The 20,135-nt window shown below is 44.5% G+C and overlaps 2 protein-coding genes and 1 long non-coding RNA gene across 4 annotated transcripts in view; 2 read left to right on the forward strand and 1 right to left on the reverse strand.

Annotated features, from left to right (window-relative positions):
• The first annotated feature begins 487 nt into the window (after positions 1-487).
• Positions 488-15,892, forward strand: ddx27 (DEAD (Asp-Glu-Ala-Asp) box polypeptide 27). 2 transcript variants are annotated; one of them, XM_049583575.1, is made up of 21 exons: positions 488-706; positions 1,431-1,580; positions 1,843-1,902; positions 1,984-2,176; positions 2,490-2,542; positions 2,624-2,710; positions 2,787-2,892; positions 2,974-3,147; positions 3,247-3,397; positions 3,485-3,584; positions 4,176-4,317; positions 4,391-4,544; positions 5,908-5,989; positions 8,712-8,889; positions 9,033-9,139; positions 9,354-9,450; positions 9,526-9,617; positions 11,106-11,226; positions 11,401-11,497; positions 13,355-13,414; positions 15,535-15,892. In XM_049583575.1, exons 1-21 carry the CDS (start codon positions 533-535, stop codon positions 15,557-15,559), a joined length of 2,403 nt encoding a protein of 800 aa, XP_049439532.1. In that variant the 5' UTR covers positions 488-532; the 3' UTR covers positions 15,560-15,892. The 2 variants fall into 2 exon arrangements, with proteins under 2 accessions (XP_049439532.1, XP_049439541.1); XM_049583584.1 differs by having other exon boundaries at positions 11,404-11,497.
• A 1,120-nt stretch (positions 15,893-17,012) lies between these two features.
• On the forward strand, positions 17,013-18,771 carry LOC125886265 (uncharacterized). Its single transcript, XR_007449015.1, has 3 exons — positions 17,013-18,322; positions 18,355-18,610; positions 18,643-18,771. It is a non-coding gene; the product is annotated as an uncharacterized LOC125886265 (long non-coding RNA).
• Positions 18,604-20,135, reverse strand: part of LOC125886255 (potassium voltage-gated channel subfamily KQT member 2-like) — a 40,137-nt gene continuing 38,605 nt past the window's right edge. The window contains exon 19 of the mRNA XM_049572311.1: positions 18,604-19,632. Within this exon, the coding sequence (XP_049428268.1) occupies positions 19,002-19,632 (631 nt within the window). The 3' untranslated portion in view covers positions 18,604-19,001. The remainder of the gene's footprint in view (positions 19,633-20,135) is intronic.

Raw genomic sequence — 20,135 nt, forward strand, 5'->3', positions numbered from 1 at the left:
AGGGATCCCTCCTCAGTTGCTCTTCCTGAGGTTTCTACCGTTTTTCCCCCGTTAAAGGGTTTTTTGGGGAGTTTTTCCTGATCAGCTGTGAGGGTCATAAGGACAGAGGGATGTCGTATGCTGTAAAGCCCTGTGAGGCAAATTGTGATTTGTGATATTGGGCTTTATAAATAAAATTGATTGATTGATTGATTGATTGATTGATTGAAACATGTCATCTTAAAATGCAACATATACACTGAGCAAAGGAGAAAACTATATAGAGATCTGTTGGACAGTGGGGAAGCAAAATTTAATGTCAACCATTCTAGCCAAAGGAGACCTGGAGAGAACAAACAAACTAGTGGGATTTCTGCACTCCACTGGTTTGTACAAGACGATCTAAGGAAATAACGACTTCTAACTGAGGGGGGCAGCAATACGCCGATGCTGCGTCAAGCCTGCCATACCAAAAGAAGAAGAAGAAGAAGAACCCGTGAACCGGAAACACACCGCCTGCACTTCCTGTTTCCGTCAACACACACGTGTGTATATGAGTGAAGACAAAACGACAGAGAACCTCCACAGAACCCGTTTAGAAGCGTCCACAGTCCGGTGTGCAGGTCCCGGTCCACAGTCCGCCATGTTGGAGCAGCTGGGTCTGATCGGGACGATCCGGGACGAGGACGAGAGTCCGGAGGAACCCGACACCGAGTCCGAGCAGGAGGTGAGTCAGCCCGGCCACACAGCTCAGACTGTCCACGGCTGATGGTGAACCAGGGCCCGGCCTGAAAACAGCACATTTACCGCTGATTGATCCGGAAGGTTCCGGACGAGTTTAACTCACGTGTAAAAGTTCAAACTAGAGACAGAGCTGGTGACCAACACTGGATTTATTTTAACATTTAAATCAAACTACAGGTTTTATTATTTTTGTATTATTTTTTTAATTATTTGTGTCGAAACATTTGAACATGAACTTCAGTCAGTGAGACATAAACAGAGAGACAGACAGACTCAGTGTGGTTTATAATGATGATGACAGACTGTGGTGTAGGTTCACTGTGTGTGTGTGTGTGTGTGTGTGTGTGTGTGTGTGTGTGTGAGTGTGTGTGTGTCTCTACCTGCTCTGCTTTAATATGATATGTTAATATATGTTCACTGTGTGTGGAGATGTTTCATCCTCAGACTGAGCTCAGTCAGGTTTTCATCTGCACCCTGTTTGTGGGAGCACCTTACTGACTTATGTCTTTTTATAAGAACCTATGTAATAATAATTATAATGATATAGGGCTGAGTATTTCTTGTCTGTATTTCTTGATGTGTTTTTATTAAAATATAAACTCTAATTCTTCAGTTTGAGATTGAATCAGATCATTGTAATGTTTTTATTTCATCTGACAGTGGTGTGTGTGTGTGTGTGTGTGTGTGTGTGCGCGCGTTCGTTCCAGGATGAGCCGATTGTCCTGAACAGGAAGAAGAAGTTTGGGAGTCACGGGGCAAAAGACTTCAACGCTGACTTTGAGTTTGGAGAGAGAGACGGACTGATCCATGACGAGGACTGGGCGATGGCTGACGTCATGAAACAGCTGAAGAACAAGGTAGAACCCTGAGATTATACTGTGTCACTCGGACATCATGACATGACTTTATAAATCCCTGTGAACATGTCAGTGTGAGTGAAATGGTCCTGCAGTGAATGTGTCACAGTGGGACTAACACACCCAGATCATGTGACTCCTGCATGTATACAGTCAATCAGACCTTCTCCTGCTGTGTTTTGGTCCCGTAGGGTTCTCCTGCTGTGTTTTGGTCCCGTAGGGTTCTCCTGCAGTGTTTTGTGACTGTGTTCTGTGTTTGCAGAGAACCGTGACCACTCTGGACCAGAAAATTGAGAAAATCAGAAAGAAGAGGAAGGCTGAGGTGAGTCTGCTGTGACGTTCTACTTCCTGCCTGGTCAAGTTCCACTTCCTGTGTTTAAGGTGGATGTGTTTTGTTGTGCAGGAGAAATCAGCTCAGGGTGACACTGCTGAAGGTTCTGCAGGGAAGAACCAGGAGGAGGAGGAGGATGAAGAGCAGGATGTGAAGCCTGCTGTGGCAGAGGCTGATGGAGGTGGTGATGATGATGAGGAGCAGGACGATGATGAAGAGGAAGATGAGTTTGATTCGAGTGATGAAGAGATTCTGACCAAATCAGGTGAGTCCATCAGAGGCTTTTATTTTTTATTTCTGACAGGAAGTCTAAACATTTGAATTATTTCAGTTATTTTAGTTCAGATACTTTAATAAACAAAAAAAAAAAAAATCAATAAATCAGTTTAATAATAATGAATTTATTGATAATAAATGATAAACAATAATCAGTCCAGGTAAACAAACATCAGCTCTGAACACAGAACTAAACTTTATTTAATTTTCATGTTAAAAATGTAAAAAAACAAAAAAGAAGAAAAAAGTTTGACATAACTTCAGTGTTTTATTTTGATGGTTGACTTCCTGTTTCCTGTCAGACACCCTGAGAGACAAAGAACGACGGGGGAAGAGGAGGAAGGTGGGAGAGGAGGTGAGGAGGCGGAGCTGATGATGTCAGGTTCATCAACAGTTTGACCTGGGTTGCCATGGTAACAGCTGTGTGTGTTTTCAGGCTGCGGAGTCGTTCTACGAAGACGCGTCTCAGTACGACGATCAGCTGACCTTCGATGACATGAACCTGTCCCGCCCCCTCCTCAAGGTAAACCTTCATCCCCCCCACCCCCCCCACCCCCCGTCTTGGTTGTAGTTTGTAACTTCCTGTTGTGACCCTGCAGGCCATCACAGCTCTGGGCTTCAAACAGCCGACTCCCATCCAGAAGGCCTGTGTTCCTGTGGGCCTGCTGGGCAGAGACCTGTGCGCCTGCGCTGCCACTGGGACAGGTAAGGCTGGTTTACTGGGACCACTTCATCATACTGGGAGGAACCACAGAGGTTCATAAATATATTCCTTTGTCTCCTCAGGGAAGACGGCAGCCTTCATGCTGCCGGTGTTGGAGCGTTTGGTTTATAAGCCCAGGACATCCCAGGTTACCCGGGTCTTGGTTCTCGTTCCTACCAGAGAGTTGGGGATCCAGGTTCACTCTGTGGCCCGTCAGCTCGCCCAGTTCACCTCCATCACCACCTGCCTGGCTGTCGGTATGACTGCTTCCTGCTTCCTGTTAACTGACAGTTTACTGACGGACTGGAACTCTGGACTCAGTCTGACTCAGGTAACCTGTCTCGTTGTGTGTCCAGGTGGGTTGGACTTGAAGTCTCAGGAGGCGGCATTGAGGACGGGGCCAGATGTTCTCATAGCTACACCTGGTCGGCTGATTGATCACCTTCACAACACACCAAGCTTTGAGCTGACTCACATTGAAATCCTGATCCTGGACGAGGCCGACAGGTAAACACTGACACCTGTCATCATGAAGGGGTTAGCTGTGACAGAATGACTCACCTGTGAGGTTCTGTTCCTGTGTTTCCCTCTCAGGATGTTGGACGAGTACTTTGAGGAGCAGATGAAGGAGATCATCAGGTTGTGTTCCTACAACAGACAGACCATGCTGTTCTCCGCCACCATGACTGAGGAGGTGTGTGTCATGTGCCCCATGTGTTTGAGAGTGTGTCATGTGACCATGTCTCCAGGTGTTTGAGAGTGTGTCATGTGCCCCATGTGTTTGAGAGTGTGTCATGTGACCATGTCTCCAGGTGTTTGAGAGTGTGTCATGTGCCCCATGTGTTTGAGAGTGTGTCATGTGACCATGTCCAGGTGTGTGAGAGTGTGTCATGTGACCATGTCTCCAGGTGTGTGAGAGTGTGTCATATGACCATGTCCAGGTGTTTGAGAGTGTGTCATGTGACCATGTCTCCAGGTGTGTGAGAGTGTGTCATGTGACCATGTCTCCAGGTGTTTGAGAGTGTGTCATGTGCCCCTTGTCTCCAGGTGTGTGAGAGTGTGTCATGTGACCATGTCTCCAGGTGTGTCAGAGTGTGTCATGTGACCATGTCCAGGTGTGTGAGAGTGTGTCATGTGACCATGTCCAGGTGTTTGAGAGTGTGTCATGTGACCATGTCTCCAGGTGTGTGAGAGTGTGTCATGTGACCATGTCCAGGTGTTTGAGAGTGTGTCATGTGACCATGTCCAGGTGTTTGAGAGTGTGTCATGTGACCTGTGTCTCCAGGTGAAGGATCTGGCAGCAGTCTCGTTGAAGCAGCCAATCAGGATCTTTGTTAACAGTAACACTGATGTCGCTCCTTTTCTGCGACAAGAGTTTGTCCGAATCCGACAAAACAGAGAGGGAGACCGAGAGGCTGTGGTGGCAGGTAGGTACTGATAAGCCTGCACAACCAACACTAACACTGTGGTTCTGTATGTACTGACACTGTGTTTTGTCAGCTCTACTGACTCGGACGTTCCAGGATCACGTGATGTGTTTCACTCAGACGAGGAAACAGGCTCACAGACTGCACATCCTGCTTGGACTGATGGGACTGAAGGTCGGAGAACTGCATGGAGAACTGAGCCAGAACCAGAGACTGGAGAACCTCAGGTAGACTGGAGAACCTCAGGTACACAGACAGAATCAGAGACTGGAGAAGCTCAGGTACACAGACAGAACCAGAGACTGGAGAACCTCAGGTAGACTGGAGAACCTCAGGTACACAGACAGAACCAGAGACTGGAGAAGCTCAGGTACACAGACAGAACCAGAGACTGGAGAACCTCAGGTAGACTGGAGAACCTCAGGTACACAGACAGAACCAGAGACTGGAGAAGCTCAGGTACACAGACAGAATCAGAGACTGGAGAACCTCAGGTACTCAGACAGAACCAGAGACTGGAGAACCTCAGGTAGACTGGAGAACCTCAGGTACACAGACAGAACCAGAGACTGGAGAAGCTCAGGTACACAGACAGAACCAGAGACTGGAGAACCTCAGGTAGACTGGAGAACCTCAGGTACACAGACAGAACCAGAGACTGGAGAATCTCAGGTAGACTGGAGAACCTCAGGTACACACAAAGAACCAGAGACTGGAGAACCTCAGGTACACAGACAGAACCAGAGACGGGAGAACCTCAGGTACACAGACAGAACCAGAGACTGGAGAACCTCAGGTACACAGACAGAACCAGAGACTGGAGAACCTCAGGTACACACAGAACCACAGACTGGAGAAGCTCAGGTACACAGACAGAACCAGAGACTGGAGAACCTCAGGTAGACTGGAGAAGCTCAGGTACACAGACAGAACCAGAGACTGGAGAAGCTCAGGTACACACAGAACCACAGACTGGAGAAGCTCAGGTACACAGACAGAACCAGAGACTGGAGAACCTCAGGTACACAGACAGAACCAGAGACTGGAGAACCTCAGGTAGACTGGAGAAGCTCAGGTACACAGACAGAACCAGAGACTGGAGAAGCTCAGGTACACAGACAGAACCAGAGACTGGAGAACCTCAGGTAGACTGGAGAACCTCAGGTACACAGACAGAACCAGAGACTGGAGAAGCTCAGGTACACACACAGAACCAGAGGCTGGAGAACCTAAGGTACACAGACAGAACCAGAGACTGGAGAACCTCAGGTACGCAAACAGAACCACAGACTGGAGAAGCTCAGGTACACACACAGAACCAGAGGCTGGAGAACCTAAGGTACACAGACAGAACCAGAGACTGGAGAACCTCGAGTACACACAGAACCAGAGACTGGTGACAAGGGGAGGTCACTGTGTACGTGAGAAGGTTGACTTTGAGGAAAAATGAAAATCACTCTCACCCAGATTTTAACAGTTTAAATGTTTCGTCCCAGATTTTTATATTTATCTATTACTTGAATCAGCCTTCAATAATCTCCTGTCTGTCAGCCTTTAGAACTCACCCTCTGTGTTCTCGTTGTTCTCCAGGCGGTTTAAAGACGATCAGATTGATATCTTGGTGGCGACAGATGTAGCAGCCAGAGGTCTGGACATCGACGGAGTGAAAACGGTGAGAGTTACTTCCCTCTGTAGTTATCTTGGAGTTAATGTAGGGTAAATGTGGAGTTATTATGGAGTTAATGTGGAGTCATTATGGAGTTAATTTTAAGTTAATTTTGAGTTAATTTTGAGTTAATGTGGACTTATTTTGGAGTTAATGTGGAGTTATTATAGAGTTAATTTTGAGTTAATGTGGAGTTATTATGGAGTTAAGATTGAGTTAATGTGGAGTTATTATGGAGTTAATTTTAAGTTAATTTTGAGTTAATTTTGAGTTAATGTGGACTTATTTTGGAGTTAAGTTTGAGTTAATGTGGAGTTATTTTGGAGTTAATGTGGAGTTATTATGGAGTTAATTTTGAGTTAATGCGGAGTTAAGTTTGAGTTAATGTGGAGTTATTTTGGAATTAATTTTGAGTTAATGTGGAGTTATTATGGAGTTAGTTTTGAGTTAATGCGGAGTTAATCTTGAGTAAATGTGGAGTTAATGTGGAGTTATTATGGAGTTAATTTTGAGTTAATATGGACTTATTTTGGAGTTAAATTTGAGTTAATGTGGAGTTATTTTGGAGTTAATTTTGAGTTAATGTGGAGTTATTATGGAGTTAATGCGGAGTCAATGCGGAGTTAAGTTTGAGTTAATGTGGAGTTATCATGGAGTTTATGTGGAGTTAATATGCAGTTATTATGGCGTTAATGTGGAGTTATCATGGAGTTATTATTGAGTTATTGTGGAGTTAATTTTGAGATAATGTGGAGTTATTAGAGTTAATGTGGAGTTAATGTGGAGTTATTATGGACTTAATGTGTAGTTAATCTGGAGTTATTATTGAGTTATTGTGGAGTTATCATGGAGTTATTATTGAGTTATTGTGGAGTTAATTTTGAGATAATGTGGAGTTATTAGAGTTAATGTGGAGTTAATGTAGAGTTATTATGGACTTAATGTGTAGTTAATGTGGAGTTATTATTGAGTTATTGAGGAGTTATCATGGAGTTATTATGGAGTTATTGTGGAGTTAATGTGGAGTTATCATGGAGTTATTGTGGAGTTATTATGGAGTTATTACGGAGTCATTATGGAGTTAATGTAGAGTTATGGAGTTAATGTGAAGTTAATGTGGAGTTATTATAGGGATAGTTTTGAGTTATTGTGGAGTTTATGTGGAGTTAATGTGGAGTTATTATGGAGTTAATTTGGAGTTATTATGGAGTTAGTATGGACTTAATGTGGAGTTATTATGGAGTTAATGTGGAGTTATCATGGAGTTATCATGGAGTTATTATGGAGTTAATGTGAAGCTATGGAGTTAATGTGGAGTTATTATGGAGTTAGTATGGACTTAATGTGGAGTTATTATGGAGTTAATGTGGAGTTATCATGGAGTTATCATGGAGTTATTATGGAGTTAATGTGAAGCTATGGAGTTAATGTGGAGTTATTATGGAGTTAGTATGGACTTAATGTGGAGTTATTATGGAGTTAATTTGGAGTTATTATGGAGTTAATTTTGAGTTAATGCGGAGTTATTATGTAGTTAGTATGGACTTAATGTGGAGTTATTAAGTAGTTAATGTGGAGTTATTATGGAGTTAGTATGGAATTAGTATAGAGTTAGTATAGAGTTAATGTGGAGTTACTATGGAGTTTATGTGGAGTTTATATGGAGATATGGAGTTAATTTTGAGTTAATGCGGAGTTATTATGGAGTTAGTATGGACTTAATGTGGAGTTATTATGGAGTTAATATGGAGTTTATATGGAGTTATTATGGAGTTAATTTTGAGTTAATGCAGAGTTATTATGGAGTTAATGTGGAGTTTATATGGAGTTATTATGGAGTTAATTTTGAGTTAATGCGGAGTTATTATGGAGTTTATGTGGAGTTACTGTCTAAATAGATCAGAATCATTCACCATATGGCGTGCATCAAAATGCCTGCCTCCATTATATTCTATGAACAAACCCATAATGGCCCTGGGCGACGTGCCTGTGCTCTGTTTCAGCCCACTGCTCTATTTCCAGCACGGCCAGCGCTTTGAGAAAAGCCTTTTATGTACGTCTCGGCCGCAGTATGCTTAGGATGCCTAACGTTATTAAGGTTTTCAAATTTTTAATAAGACGATTTTGGAAAGAAACTCACCCGTGAAATCCAAGTTATTGTTGCCTCAAAGTTTTTCCTCTTCTTCTTCTGTTACTAGCAGTTGGCAACTGTTGGCAAATAGTGTAGGTACAGCCACCTAGCGGGCCGGAGTGGGAAATACACTTTAGTGTTGACGGTGCCGCTACGTGCCGCTGCCAGTGTGTGTTTTGGGGCGGCACTTGACGGCCACAGTTGCACTTCACTGTATTCTGTATTTGGATTTCTGATAGTGAGCACTGTAGGTGGTTACTGTGGTAACTTCTGTTCTAAATCCACAGAAATAAACTGCTGTCAGATTTAAAACCAGCAGCTTTTCTGACAGATAGATCCTCCCTGATGACATGTCCCTGTCCCTCTGTCTCTGTGTCCCTGTCCCTCTGTCTCTGTGTCGCTGTCCTTCTGTTTCTGTGTCCCTGTCTCTCTGTCTCTGTGTCCCTGTCCCTCTGTCTCTGTGTCCCTGTCTCTGTGTCACTGTCCCTCTGTCTCACTGTCCCTCTGTCGCTGTCCCTCTGTCTCTGTGCCGCTGTCCTTCTGTCTCTGTGTCCCTGTCCCTGTCCCTCTGTCTCTGTGTCCCTGTCTGTCCCTCAGGTGATAAACTTCACCATGCCATCCACAGTGAAGCACTACGTCCACCGTGTCGGCCGCACGGCGAGAGCAGGTCGCTCAGGACGGTCGGTGTCTCTGGTTGGAGAGTCTGAGAGGAAGATGCTGAAGGAGGTGGTGAAATCAGCCAAGAGCAGCGTGAAGGCTCGCGTCCTGCCACCAGGTATCCTCACCTGAGAGAGAGAGAGAGAGAGAGAGAGAGAGAGCAAGAGCGAGAGAGAGAGCGAGAGCGAGAGCGAGCAGCTGGGAGGTGACAGGACTAAGGGCGTGTAGTGATGGATCTGTGTGTGTGTGTCTGTTGCCCAGAGGTCATCCTGAAGTTCAGAGATCTGATCTCCAAACTGGAGAAAGACGTGGACGCTGTGATGAAGCTGGAGAGAGAGGAGCGAGAGCTGGCTGCGTCTGAGGCCAAGGTTCACGACCGCTCACCGTTACCGTTTGATTTGCTGCGTTTGTTCATAGAAACAATGAAACAATATTTTCTACGACCTTAAACTGCTCTGTGACGTCAGCTGATTCTCACCAGAGACTTTAGACATCTGTGTCGGCTTTCTTGTGTTTTCCTGTCAGCTTTGTCTGTTATTAAATCATTTGTGTGTGTGTGTGTGTGTGTGTGTGTGTGTGTAGTTGAGTGTGGCTCAGAAGCGCCTGGATGGCTCCGTCTCTTCCTCTCAGTCACAGCGAGTTTGGTTTCAGACTCAGCAGGAGAGGAAACAGAGCCGCAGTGAGTACTAATACACACTGTACTACAGGAAATGAACTCTTCTGCAGTATTTTAACTTCTCCTCCTCATCGTCAGTGTCAAAGGCTCTGCAGGAGTTCGATCTCGCTCTGAGGGGAAAGAAGAAGAGAGACAAGTTTGTTAATGACAGCAGGAAGAAGGAGCTGACGGTAAGAACTGTGAAGTAAATGTGCTGCATGTGTGATAAACCAATCAGTTAATAATCAATCAGGTGTCGTGATCAGTTCAGGTTGTGTAATCAGTATGAAGTCTGTTGGAGGCAGCGTCAGGTCAACATGTGAAGAACTAATGGAGATGCAGCGCCATCGTATTTCATCACAACAGACAGAAAGTGTTTTTATTGGATATTAAAAAAACACAGTTGAGTCTTTTTAAAATCAATCAATCCACCCGCCCGTCTATTTTCATCCCCTTGTCCGGGGCCGGGTCTTGGGGGCAGCAGGCTAAGCACAGTACTCCATCCATGCCTCTCACCATCAACACTTCCAGCTCCTCCTGGAGGATCCTGAGGCGTTCCAAGACCAGATGAGACCTATAATCTCTCCAGCGTGTTCGTGGTCGGCCCCGGGGCCTCCTACCAGCTGGACCAGGAGGATCCTGATCACTGGCCGCTGTTAACGTAAAGGGGCAGCGGCTCTGCTCTGAGGCTGAGCCTGAGACAGGTTCTGCTTTCCTTATTGAGGTGTCTCACGGTCCACCAGAACTTCTTTGAGGCCAACCGAAGGTCCTTCTCCATAGCCTCCTCGATCTCCTCCCACACCCAGGTTTTTGCTTCAGTGACCAACCAGTATCTGTCTGCTCCCTCAGTACACACCTGGACCAACCAAACCCAAAAGCCCTCCTTCGTCGGCCTCTGTCGTTGCTGGTGTCCGTCAGCACGTCCTTAGGTTGCTGCCATGACAAGCAACAACAACCTTCTGACCCCAGCCTTTAGCAGCTGCCTCCAAAATGGCACTCAGACTCCATGTTCCCAACAGGAACAGGATGCACGTGGGAGTTGAAGACCCCACAGACACCGCCCTCAGACAGACGTTCCCAGTTCTCCCTCACTACCAATTGGGTTTACCAGGTCTGTCGAGCAGCCTCCCACCATCTGATCCAACTCACCACCAGGTGGTGATCAGCTGACAGCTCTGCTCCTCTCTTCAGTTTCTGAGACAACCGGCTGTAGATCAGATGATACCACCACACAGTCAATCATCGACCTTTGGCCTCAGGTGTTCTGAACCTCCCTGTGCTCAAACATGGTGTTTGTTATGGCCAATCTGTGACTCACACAGAGGTCCAATAGGAAAACAACATTCTGGTTCAGATCAGGAAGGCCGATCACACCCCTCCTGGTTTCTCCATCATTGCCCATGTGAGCATTGAAGTCCTTCAGAAGAACTATGGAGTCCCGTCAGAACCTTTTCCAGGACACCTCCAGAGACTCCAAGAAGGCCGGTACACAACCGTCAGAGACCTCCTCCCAGCAAGTCCCTGTCACACCGAACTGACCCTGCCGTTCCTCACAGAGAACTCCAACACATTACATTTATTTAACATTTATTACAGCTTCAGCTGGACAGAGTGAGAGCTCACTGTCTAATCAGTGATCTTTGTCTGTCTGTCTGTCTGTCTGTCTGTCTGTCTGTCAGTCTGAGGAGCGCGCTCAGTTCGAGATCTTGAAGGCTCAGATGTTCGCTGAACGGGCGGCCAAGAGAGAGAGACGACCAAAGAGAGCGCGAGCGATGCCGGACGATGAGACACCGACTAAAGGTCAGATAATACTACAGATGAACTACATTAATACACAGATATACCACATCAGTACTTTATATACACATATACCACATCAGTACTTTATACACACAGATATACCACATCAGTACTTTATATACACAGATGTACCACATCAGTTCTGTCAGATGTAACTTAACTGTATCTCTGCAGCAGCGAATCAAAAAGCAGGAAAAGGAGGGAAGAAGTCTGTGTTTGACAAAGAGCTGACCAACACCAACAGCAAGGCTTTGAGACAATACAGAGCTGGGTGAGATGCCTGTCTCTCTGTATACCTGTCTGTCTGTACGTCTGTCTGAACACCTGTCTGTCTCCACACCTGTCCATACACCTGTCTGTCCACCTGTCTGTCTGTCCACCTGTCTGTCCATACACCTGTCCATACACCTGTCTGTACACCTGTCTGTCTGTCCACCTGTCTGTCCATACACCTGTCTGTCTGCACACCTGTCTGTCTGTACACCTGTCTGTCCATACACCTGTCCATACACCTGTCTGTACACCTGTCTGTCTGTCCACCTGTCTGTCCATACACCTGTCTGTCTGCACACCTGTCTGTCTGTCCACCTGTCTGTCCATACACCTGTCTGTCTGCACACCTGTCTACACACCTGTCTGTACACTTGTCTGTCTGCACACCTGTCTACACACTTGTCTGTCTGCACACCTGTCTGTACACTTGTCTGTCTGCACACCTGTCTACACACCTGTCTGTACACTTGTCTGTCTGCACACCTGTCTGTCTGTACACCTGTCTGTCTGCACACCTGTCTGTCAATCAATCAATCAATCAATCAATTTTATTTATAAAGCCCAATATCACAAATCACAATTTGCCTCACAGGGCTTTACAGCATACGACATCCCTCTGTCCTTATGACCCTCACAGCTGATCAGGAAAAACTCCCCAAAAAACCCTTTAACGGGGAAAAAACGGTAGAAACCTCAGGAAGAGCAACTGAGGAGGGATCCCTCTTCCAGGACGGACAGACGTGCAATAGATGTCGTACAGAACAGATCAGCATGATAAATTAACAGTAATCCATATGACACAATGAGACAGAGAGAGAGAGAGAGAGAGAGAGAGATGCAGGTAATGACAGCAGCTTACAACAACATTAATGAAAGTAATAATATTATAGTTATAGTTCTGGCTACTGCGGTACAATATGTTGAAAGTATGTATTAATACCTGGCAGTATACATGTGTGACAATAGTCATATGTGTATAATAACAGTAGAAGTATGACTAATGACTAATGATGGCAGCAGCAGCAGCAGGAGGCATCTGGCAGGACCACGGCAGCAGCACAACCACACACGTCACGCTGTCCAGGCACCACTGTGATATGAGTTAATCTGAGAGACAGTGGAGCACAAAGGCTCCGGAGAAGAAGCCGAGTTAGTGACATCCAGAATGGCCGGGTTAGCAAGATGCAGTAATAGGATACGAGAGAGAGAGAGAGAGAGAGAGAGAGAGAGAGAAGGAGAGAAGGTGCCCGGTGTATTATAGGGGGGTCCTCCGGCAGACTAGGCCTAAGTCAGCCTAACTAGGGGCTGGTACAGGGCAAGCCTGAGCCAGCCCTAACTATAAGCTTTATCAAAGAGGAAAGTCTTAAGTCTAGTCTTAAATGTGGAGACGGTGTCTGCCTCCCGGACCGTAACAGGAAGATGATTCCACAGGAGAGGAGCCTGATAGCTAAAGGCTCTGGCTCCTGATCTACTTTTGGAGACTTTAGGGACCACGAGTAACCCTGTACACCTGTCTGTCCACTTGTCTGTCCATACACCTGTCTGTCTGCACACCTCTCTACACACCTGTCTGTACACCTGTCTGTCTGTACACCTGTCTGTCTGTACACTTGTCTGTCTGTACACTTGTCTCTCTGTACACCTGTCTGTCTGTACACCTGTCTGTACAGCTGTGCATACACCAGTCACCTGTCTGTACGCTTGTCACTCTGTACACCTGTCTGTCTGTACACCTGTCTGTCTGTACGCTTGTCTCTCTGTACACCTGTCTGTCTGTACACCTGTCTGTACAGCTGTGCATACACCAGTGTCACCTGTCTGTACGCTTGTCTCACTTGTCTCTGTCTGCTTACAGACCGTCCTTTGCAGACAGGAAGCGTCTTGGCTTAGACAGGAAGCGTTCAGGCAATTCCAGGTGAGTTTTACCTGTACTCTGTCTCTCTGGTCATTTTACTGGCAGGCGCTTGATATTTCAGATGAATGTCACTTGACAGAGATTAAACAGTTTTGTTTCATTTTTAAATTCATGTTTCAGCAAAAGATTTTAAGTTGTCTCCATGGTAACCTGTTTCTGTTAAGTTAAATGGGGACTAATCTGCACAGACATCTATTGAACGTCCTGCTGTACATGTGTTATTAATTTATTTTATATTTATTTATTTTATAACTTTATGTTCTATGACTTTTTTAATGACATGCTATACTATGACTTTTTTAATGACATGCTATACTATGACTTTTTTTTCATAATTTTGGACGACATGCTATACTATGACTTTTTTTCATAATTTTGGACGACATGCTATACTATGACTTTTTTTTTCATAATTTCGAACGACATGCTATACTGTGACTTTTTTTCCTGATTTTGGACGACATGCTATACTATGACTTTTTTTTTCATAATTTCAAACGACATACTATACTGTGACTTTTTTTCATGATTTTGGACAACATACTATACTATGACTTTTTTGTGATTTTGGACGACATGCTATACTATGACTTTTTTGTGATTTTGAACGACATGCTATACTATGACTTTTTTTTCATGATTTTGAGCGAGGTACTATCCTATGACTTTTTTTCATGATTTTGGACGACATACTATACTATGACTTTTTTTTCATAATTTTGAACGACATGCTATACTATGACTTTTTTTTTCATGATTTTGAGCGAGGTACTATCCTATGACTTTTTTTCATGATTTTGGACGACATGCTATACTATGACTTTTTTTTAATCGTTGTTGACATGCTATACCATGACGTTTTTTCATAATTTTGAACGACATACTATACTATGACATTTTTTTCATGATTTTGAATGACGTGCTATACTATGACATTTTTTTAATCGTTGTTGACATGCTATACTATGACTTTTTTTCATGATTTTGGACGACATGCTATACTATGACGTTTTTTTCAGGATTTTGAACGACATGCTATACTATGACTTTTTTTCATGATTTTGAATGACATACTATACTATGACATTTTTTTCATGATTTTGAACGACGTGCTATACTATGACTTTTTTTTAATCGTTGTTGACATGCTATACTATGACTTCTTTTTCATAATTTTGAACGACATGCTATACTATGACGTTTTTTTCAGGATTTTGAACGACATGCTATACTATGACGTTTTTTCATAATTTTGAACGACGTACTATACTATGACATTTTTTTCATGATTTTGAACGACATACTATACTATGACATTTTTTTCATGATTTTGAACGACGTGCTATACTATGACATTTTTTTAATCGTTGACATGCTATACTATGACTTTTTTTCATAATTTTGAACGACGTACTATACCATGACGTTTTTTCATAATTTTGAACGACATACTATACTATGACTTTTTTTCATGATTTTGAATGACATACTATACTATGACATTTTTTTCATGATTTTGAACGACATGCTATACTATGACGTTTTTTTCAGGATTTTGAACGACATGCTATACTATGACGTTTTTTCATAATTTTGAACGACGTACTATACCATGACGTTTTTTCATAATTTTGAACGACATACTATACTATGACTTTTTTTTAATCGTTGTTGACATGCTATACTATGACTTCTTTTTCATAATTTTGAACGACATGCTATACTATGACTTTTTTTCATGATTTTGGACGACATGCTATACTATGGCGTTTTTTTCATGATTTTTGATTACATTCTATACGATGACATTTTTAAGATATTTATGACGACATGCTGTACTATGTTTGTTTGTGGTTTTTCACGACATACTACACTATTATTTTTTTATTATATTTATTTTTATTTTTAACATTCGTATTTTTACCACATTATACGTTTTTTAATAAAACATGTCGATTTCCACATTATAACAAAATTTTTCAGGTGTGATCATGACAGAAAAATGCTCAGTTTCTGTTGAAAACGTCATTTGTGCTGTGATATCATCGAATGTGTCGAGTATTCCCTCAGTCAGATTTTAAACAGAGTAAACATGGCTAACGCTTCGTTCTTCCCCTCAGATTTAATAAGAAGAAGAAGAAGTGAGGACAGCCAAGATGGCCGCCTGGATCAGCTATTTCCTCCTATATTACGTCACCTCTCAGTGTTCACTGTGTAAATTGTCTCCACCTGTTTTGTTCTTCACTGAAGTTTTAAATAAAGTTGTATTCTGTATAAAAACGTTTGTAGTTTGTTCCAAAGGTTTCACACTGTGTCCTCACAAACGTGTCTTAATAAGCCTCTGTCCTGACAAACCAGTCTCAATAAACCTGTGTCCTCATGAACCAGTGTCCTCACAAAACAGTGTGTCCTCACAAACTTGTCCTCCTGAACCTGTGTCCTCTCAAACCAGTCTCAATAAACCCGTGTCCTCATGAACCAGAGTGTCCTCATAAACCTGTGTCTTCACAAACTTGTCCTCCTAAACCTGTGTCCTGTCAAACCAGTCCAGAGTGTCCTCATAAACCTGTGTCCTGTCAAACCAGTCCAGAGTGTCCTCATAAACCTGTGTCCTGTCAAACCAGTCCAGAGTGTCCTCATAAACCTGTGTCCTCACAAACTTGTCCTCCTAAACCTGTGTCCTGTCAAACCAGTCCAGAGTGTCCTCATAAACCTGTGTCCTGTCAAACCAGTCCAGAGTGTCCTCACAATCCAGGGGGTCCTGATAACCAATGTCCACAATCCAGCGTCATCACAAACCAGTGTCCTTACAAGTCACAGTGCCAGACTGTCTCCGAGTTCTTATCGGATGTAGACCTGTGACTAACACGGCTCTGCTGAAGACGAACAGAAGAGACTGAAGGTGATCAGGTTTGATGTGGTTAAAGATTTTTAATAATATTGAAATACAATCAAACAGGCATAGTTCTGTACAAACAGTTTGTGTTAGTGCGAGCTGCAGAAACATGATCATCACATCAATGATTATTCGTACCGATTTGTCTCCAAAACACATTTAAAGGATTCTGCATTAAACAAAACTTTGATGTGAGGTGACAGACGGTGAAACAAATACTATCCACTGAATTAAAACGTTCTGGATGTTTGAACGTTGGTTAAACGTTTGCACACACAGGCGGTCTGCCAGATGATTGACAGATGAAATCATTAGTTTAATATTTTCAATTTTTCCTCTGATAGGAAACTCAGCGGTCTCCATGGAAACAGTTAATGAAATGTGTTCAATAGGCAGCAGGACGAAAGATGAGTCGCTCTAATGAGCCAATCAGAGGAGAGCTGATCTGATTGGTGATTGATGGATTGATCAGATGTTCTTACGGTGAACAAACCAGAAACACAATGTTTACAGTCCGTCTTCCTCCTGATGATGAAACCTCCTAACTACAAACCGTCACATTAATACCTCCTATCTGCAGGTCCTGGGGGCGAGGCTTAATGATGTTGGCTCTGGCACCCCGTCAGGGCTAACTTTACATTTTGAGCTCCACTGCTGGTCAGAACTGTTGAACTCTGTCCACTGAGAAACAAACACTCTTATTTTGGTTTCCTGAAGTGAGTCGGATCCTCCTGTCGCCCCCTGCTGGACGCACCTGCTCGTCTCTGTGAACAGAAACTCTTCAGTTGTTTACATTCCTGTCGCTGAGTTATTTAATCAGCTGTTGGGATTTATTAATAAATATTAGTCATAAAACAGTTATGGTTACATTATATTTACATGTTAACGTTTTTATGATGTCATGTGGGTGTAATTATCAGCCTCTGATTCGTCACCATGCGAGTCTGAACCTCCGCCCCCAAGTAGCAACTGTCCAATCACACCTTAGCAACTGTTACTCAGCCTGTGCAGGGGCGGAGTTTTGACTGGTCACATCATTTTATCAACTTTTCAGAAACAACAGTGAAAATGTGAAGAAGAGATGAAACAGTGTGAGCTGCTCGTGTTCTTGTCAGACTCAGTTGCCTCTGACAGCAGTGACCCGGCGTTACCGAGTCCAGGAGCTGAGAGAAAACGCTGTTATTTGGTTACTCTGATAAAATCTAGATTCCACACTGAAACGTCGGAGGCGGTCCTGAATGCATCCTGACTGAAACCCAGTAACTCTCAGGTGAGGTTAAAACTGATTCCGCCACAGAAACGTGCCGTCAGGATGTAAAGCCAACTTCAGACGTGCCGTCATTGCATACGGAGTCAGAGGAGACTCGAGAGGGCGGCGCCAACGGAGGCAAAGACCCGAGTTTGAAATGTTTCAACTAGTTCAGCTGAAAGTGAAGCAGCGTCGTCGTGATCGTCCCATCAGGTGTTTACATCAGTGGCAGTCGTGTGATTTGGAGGTGTTAGACATGTTTTAATGTTTACAGTTATAGGTGATGTCATGTTTCTTTGGACAGAACACGGATGGATAAATAAACAAACTGTAAACAGACGGATGGAAACAACAACATGAGGAGGAAATCCAAACACTGAGCTCAGAGTCTGAAAATAATCAGACTAAAGACAGTAGATGAAACATCTCACACTTCCTGTCTGTAGAGTCAGGTTGACATCCTGCCTGAAAACGTCACACTTTACTCTCAACGTCACAGTTTGTGATGTCACAGCTCGCAGCGGCATCAGTTTAGGCCTCTGCTGAAAGCTCAGGATGAGTCTGAATTCAGACAGGAAGTAGAGACAACAAACAAACAACAGCAGAGTCTGTTGGCATGGCGATGTGTCAATCTGTTCTTCCCATGATGCTTTCTGTCCGTTTGTTTTGATATATGAATTGTAGAGCAGTCTAAATACATAAAACAGTGACATTATGTGACGCTGATTATGGTGATTACACATGGAAACAAGCAAGCAATAAGGTGTGGGTGTGTCTCTGCAGTGAACCAATCAGGTGTGGGTGTGTCTCTGCAGTGAACCAATCGGGTGTGGGTGTGTCTCTGCAGTGAACCAATCGGGTGTGGGCGTTTCTCTGCAGTGAACCAATCAGGTGTGGGCGTGTCTCTGCAGTGAACCAATCAGGTGTGGGCGTGTCTCTGCAGTGAACCAATCAGGTGTGGGCGTGTCTCTGCAGTGAACCAATCAGGTGTGGGCGTGTCTCTGCAGTGAACCAATCAGGTGTGGGCGTGTCTCTGCAGTGAACCAATCGGGTGTGGGCGTGTCTCTGCAGTGAACCAATAAGGTGTGGGCGTGTCTCTGCAGTGAACCAATCAGGTGTGGGCGTGTCTCTGCAGTGAACCAATCAGGTGTGGGCGTGTCTCTGCAGTGAACCAATCAGGTGTGGGCGTGTCTCTGCTGTGAACCAATCGGGTGTGGGCGTGTCTCTGCTGTGAACCAATCAGTGACAGTGAGAACAAACATTTGCTGCACAAGTTAAAACATTCACATGAATAAAATCACGGCGACGCCCAGTCACAGTTCCCATGATGCTTCACTCTGTGAGTCCAGCTGGTGTTGAGCGTCTCCGTCTTCACAGTTTGGATCCAGGTTGTGGTTTCAGTCTCAGTGTTCTGCTGGTTCTGCTCCGCTTGTCTTTCGGCTCTACTTGGTTCCGGTCCAGGCTCGGTCTGAGTGAGGCGAGGGAGCGCAGAGCTCTGAGTCGGAGTCCGACTCCCCCTCTGCGATGTATGGGTGGACGGTGGCGCAGCGGGCGGCGCCTCCTCCTCCTCTTCCTCCTCCTCCTTGGTGGTCTCCCAGGTTGGCGGAGGAGTAGAAGCTGTTGTTGAGAAAGTCCAGGTTCTCTCTGGACTGGGAGATGGAGAAGCCGCTGAAGGAGCGCTCCAGCTCCTCGTGGTCCACAGACGGGATGGAGATGGAGGCGTCGCTGTCCGGCTTTAGCTCCTCCCCTCCTCCTCCTCCTCCTCCTCCCTCTGGTCTTTCGTTCCCTCGGTCTCCGGTGCTTTGTCGGTGGGATCGGTTCCCGCCATGTCTCTCTCCAGCCGGAGGAGGCGGGAGTCGGACCAGTGACCCATCTCCTACTGGACTTGGAGTGTTACCGTGGCTATGCTGGGAAGGGGGCGGGGCCTGCTGGTGGAGCTGCGAACTGATTGGCTGCCAGGAAGTAGAGGCTGGACAGGTGGGGGCATTGTAGTTCCTGTGTCCAGTGGAGCTGCTGGAGCGAACCATCTTTGTCACCGCTCGACTCTTCTCATTGTTATCGGCAGGAAGCACCCTGTAAACAACAACAAGTAAACACCAGTAAACAAACAGGAAACACCCTGTAAACAACAACAAGTAAACAAACAGGAAGCACCCTGTAAACAACAACAGAATTGGCTATCACTGTGTGAATAGGTCACTGAAGTTCATATTTTTCAACTCACGACGCAAAATTGTACTACTTAATTCGCAAATTTTGCGTCATGTCTACTGCAACGCCGCCCGGTGGGGATTCACATCTAATCAGATCTTTACATTGACGTCACATGTCATTCACTCATGTCAACAAGCAAACAAACAACAACACCCCGTAAACAACAACACCTTAATGACAAACAAACAGGAAGCACCCTGTAAACAATATGAAGAAAACAACAAGTAAACAAACAGGCAGCACCCTGTAAACAACATGTCAACATGTTATGTAACCATGTTATGTAAAAACATGTCAACAAAAAGTAAACAACATGTCATGTGAACATGTAAACATGTCATGTAAACAACATGTAAACAACA

The sequence above is a fragment of the Epinephelus fuscoguttatus genome, linkage group LG1, assembly GCF_011397635.1.
Source record: "Epinephelus fuscoguttatus linkage group LG1, E.fuscoguttatus.final_Chr_v1".
NCBI classification, from domain to species: Eukaryota; Metazoa; Chordata; class Actinopteri; order Perciformes; family Serranidae; genus Epinephelus; species Epinephelus fuscoguttatus.

Coding starts and splice junctions, on each gene's coding strand:
- ddx27 (XM_049583575.1), top strand. CDS start 533: ATGAGTGAAGACAAAACGACAGAGAACCTCCACAGAACCCGTTTAGAA. Junction 2,893..2,973: donor CTGCGCTGCCACTGGGACAG/GTAAGGCTGGTT, acceptor TTGTCTCCTCAG/GGAAGACGGCAGCCTTCATG. Junction 3,398..3,484: donor ATCCTGGACGAGGCCGACAG/GTAAACACTGAC, acceptor TTTCCCTCTCAG/GATGTTGGACGAGTACTTTG.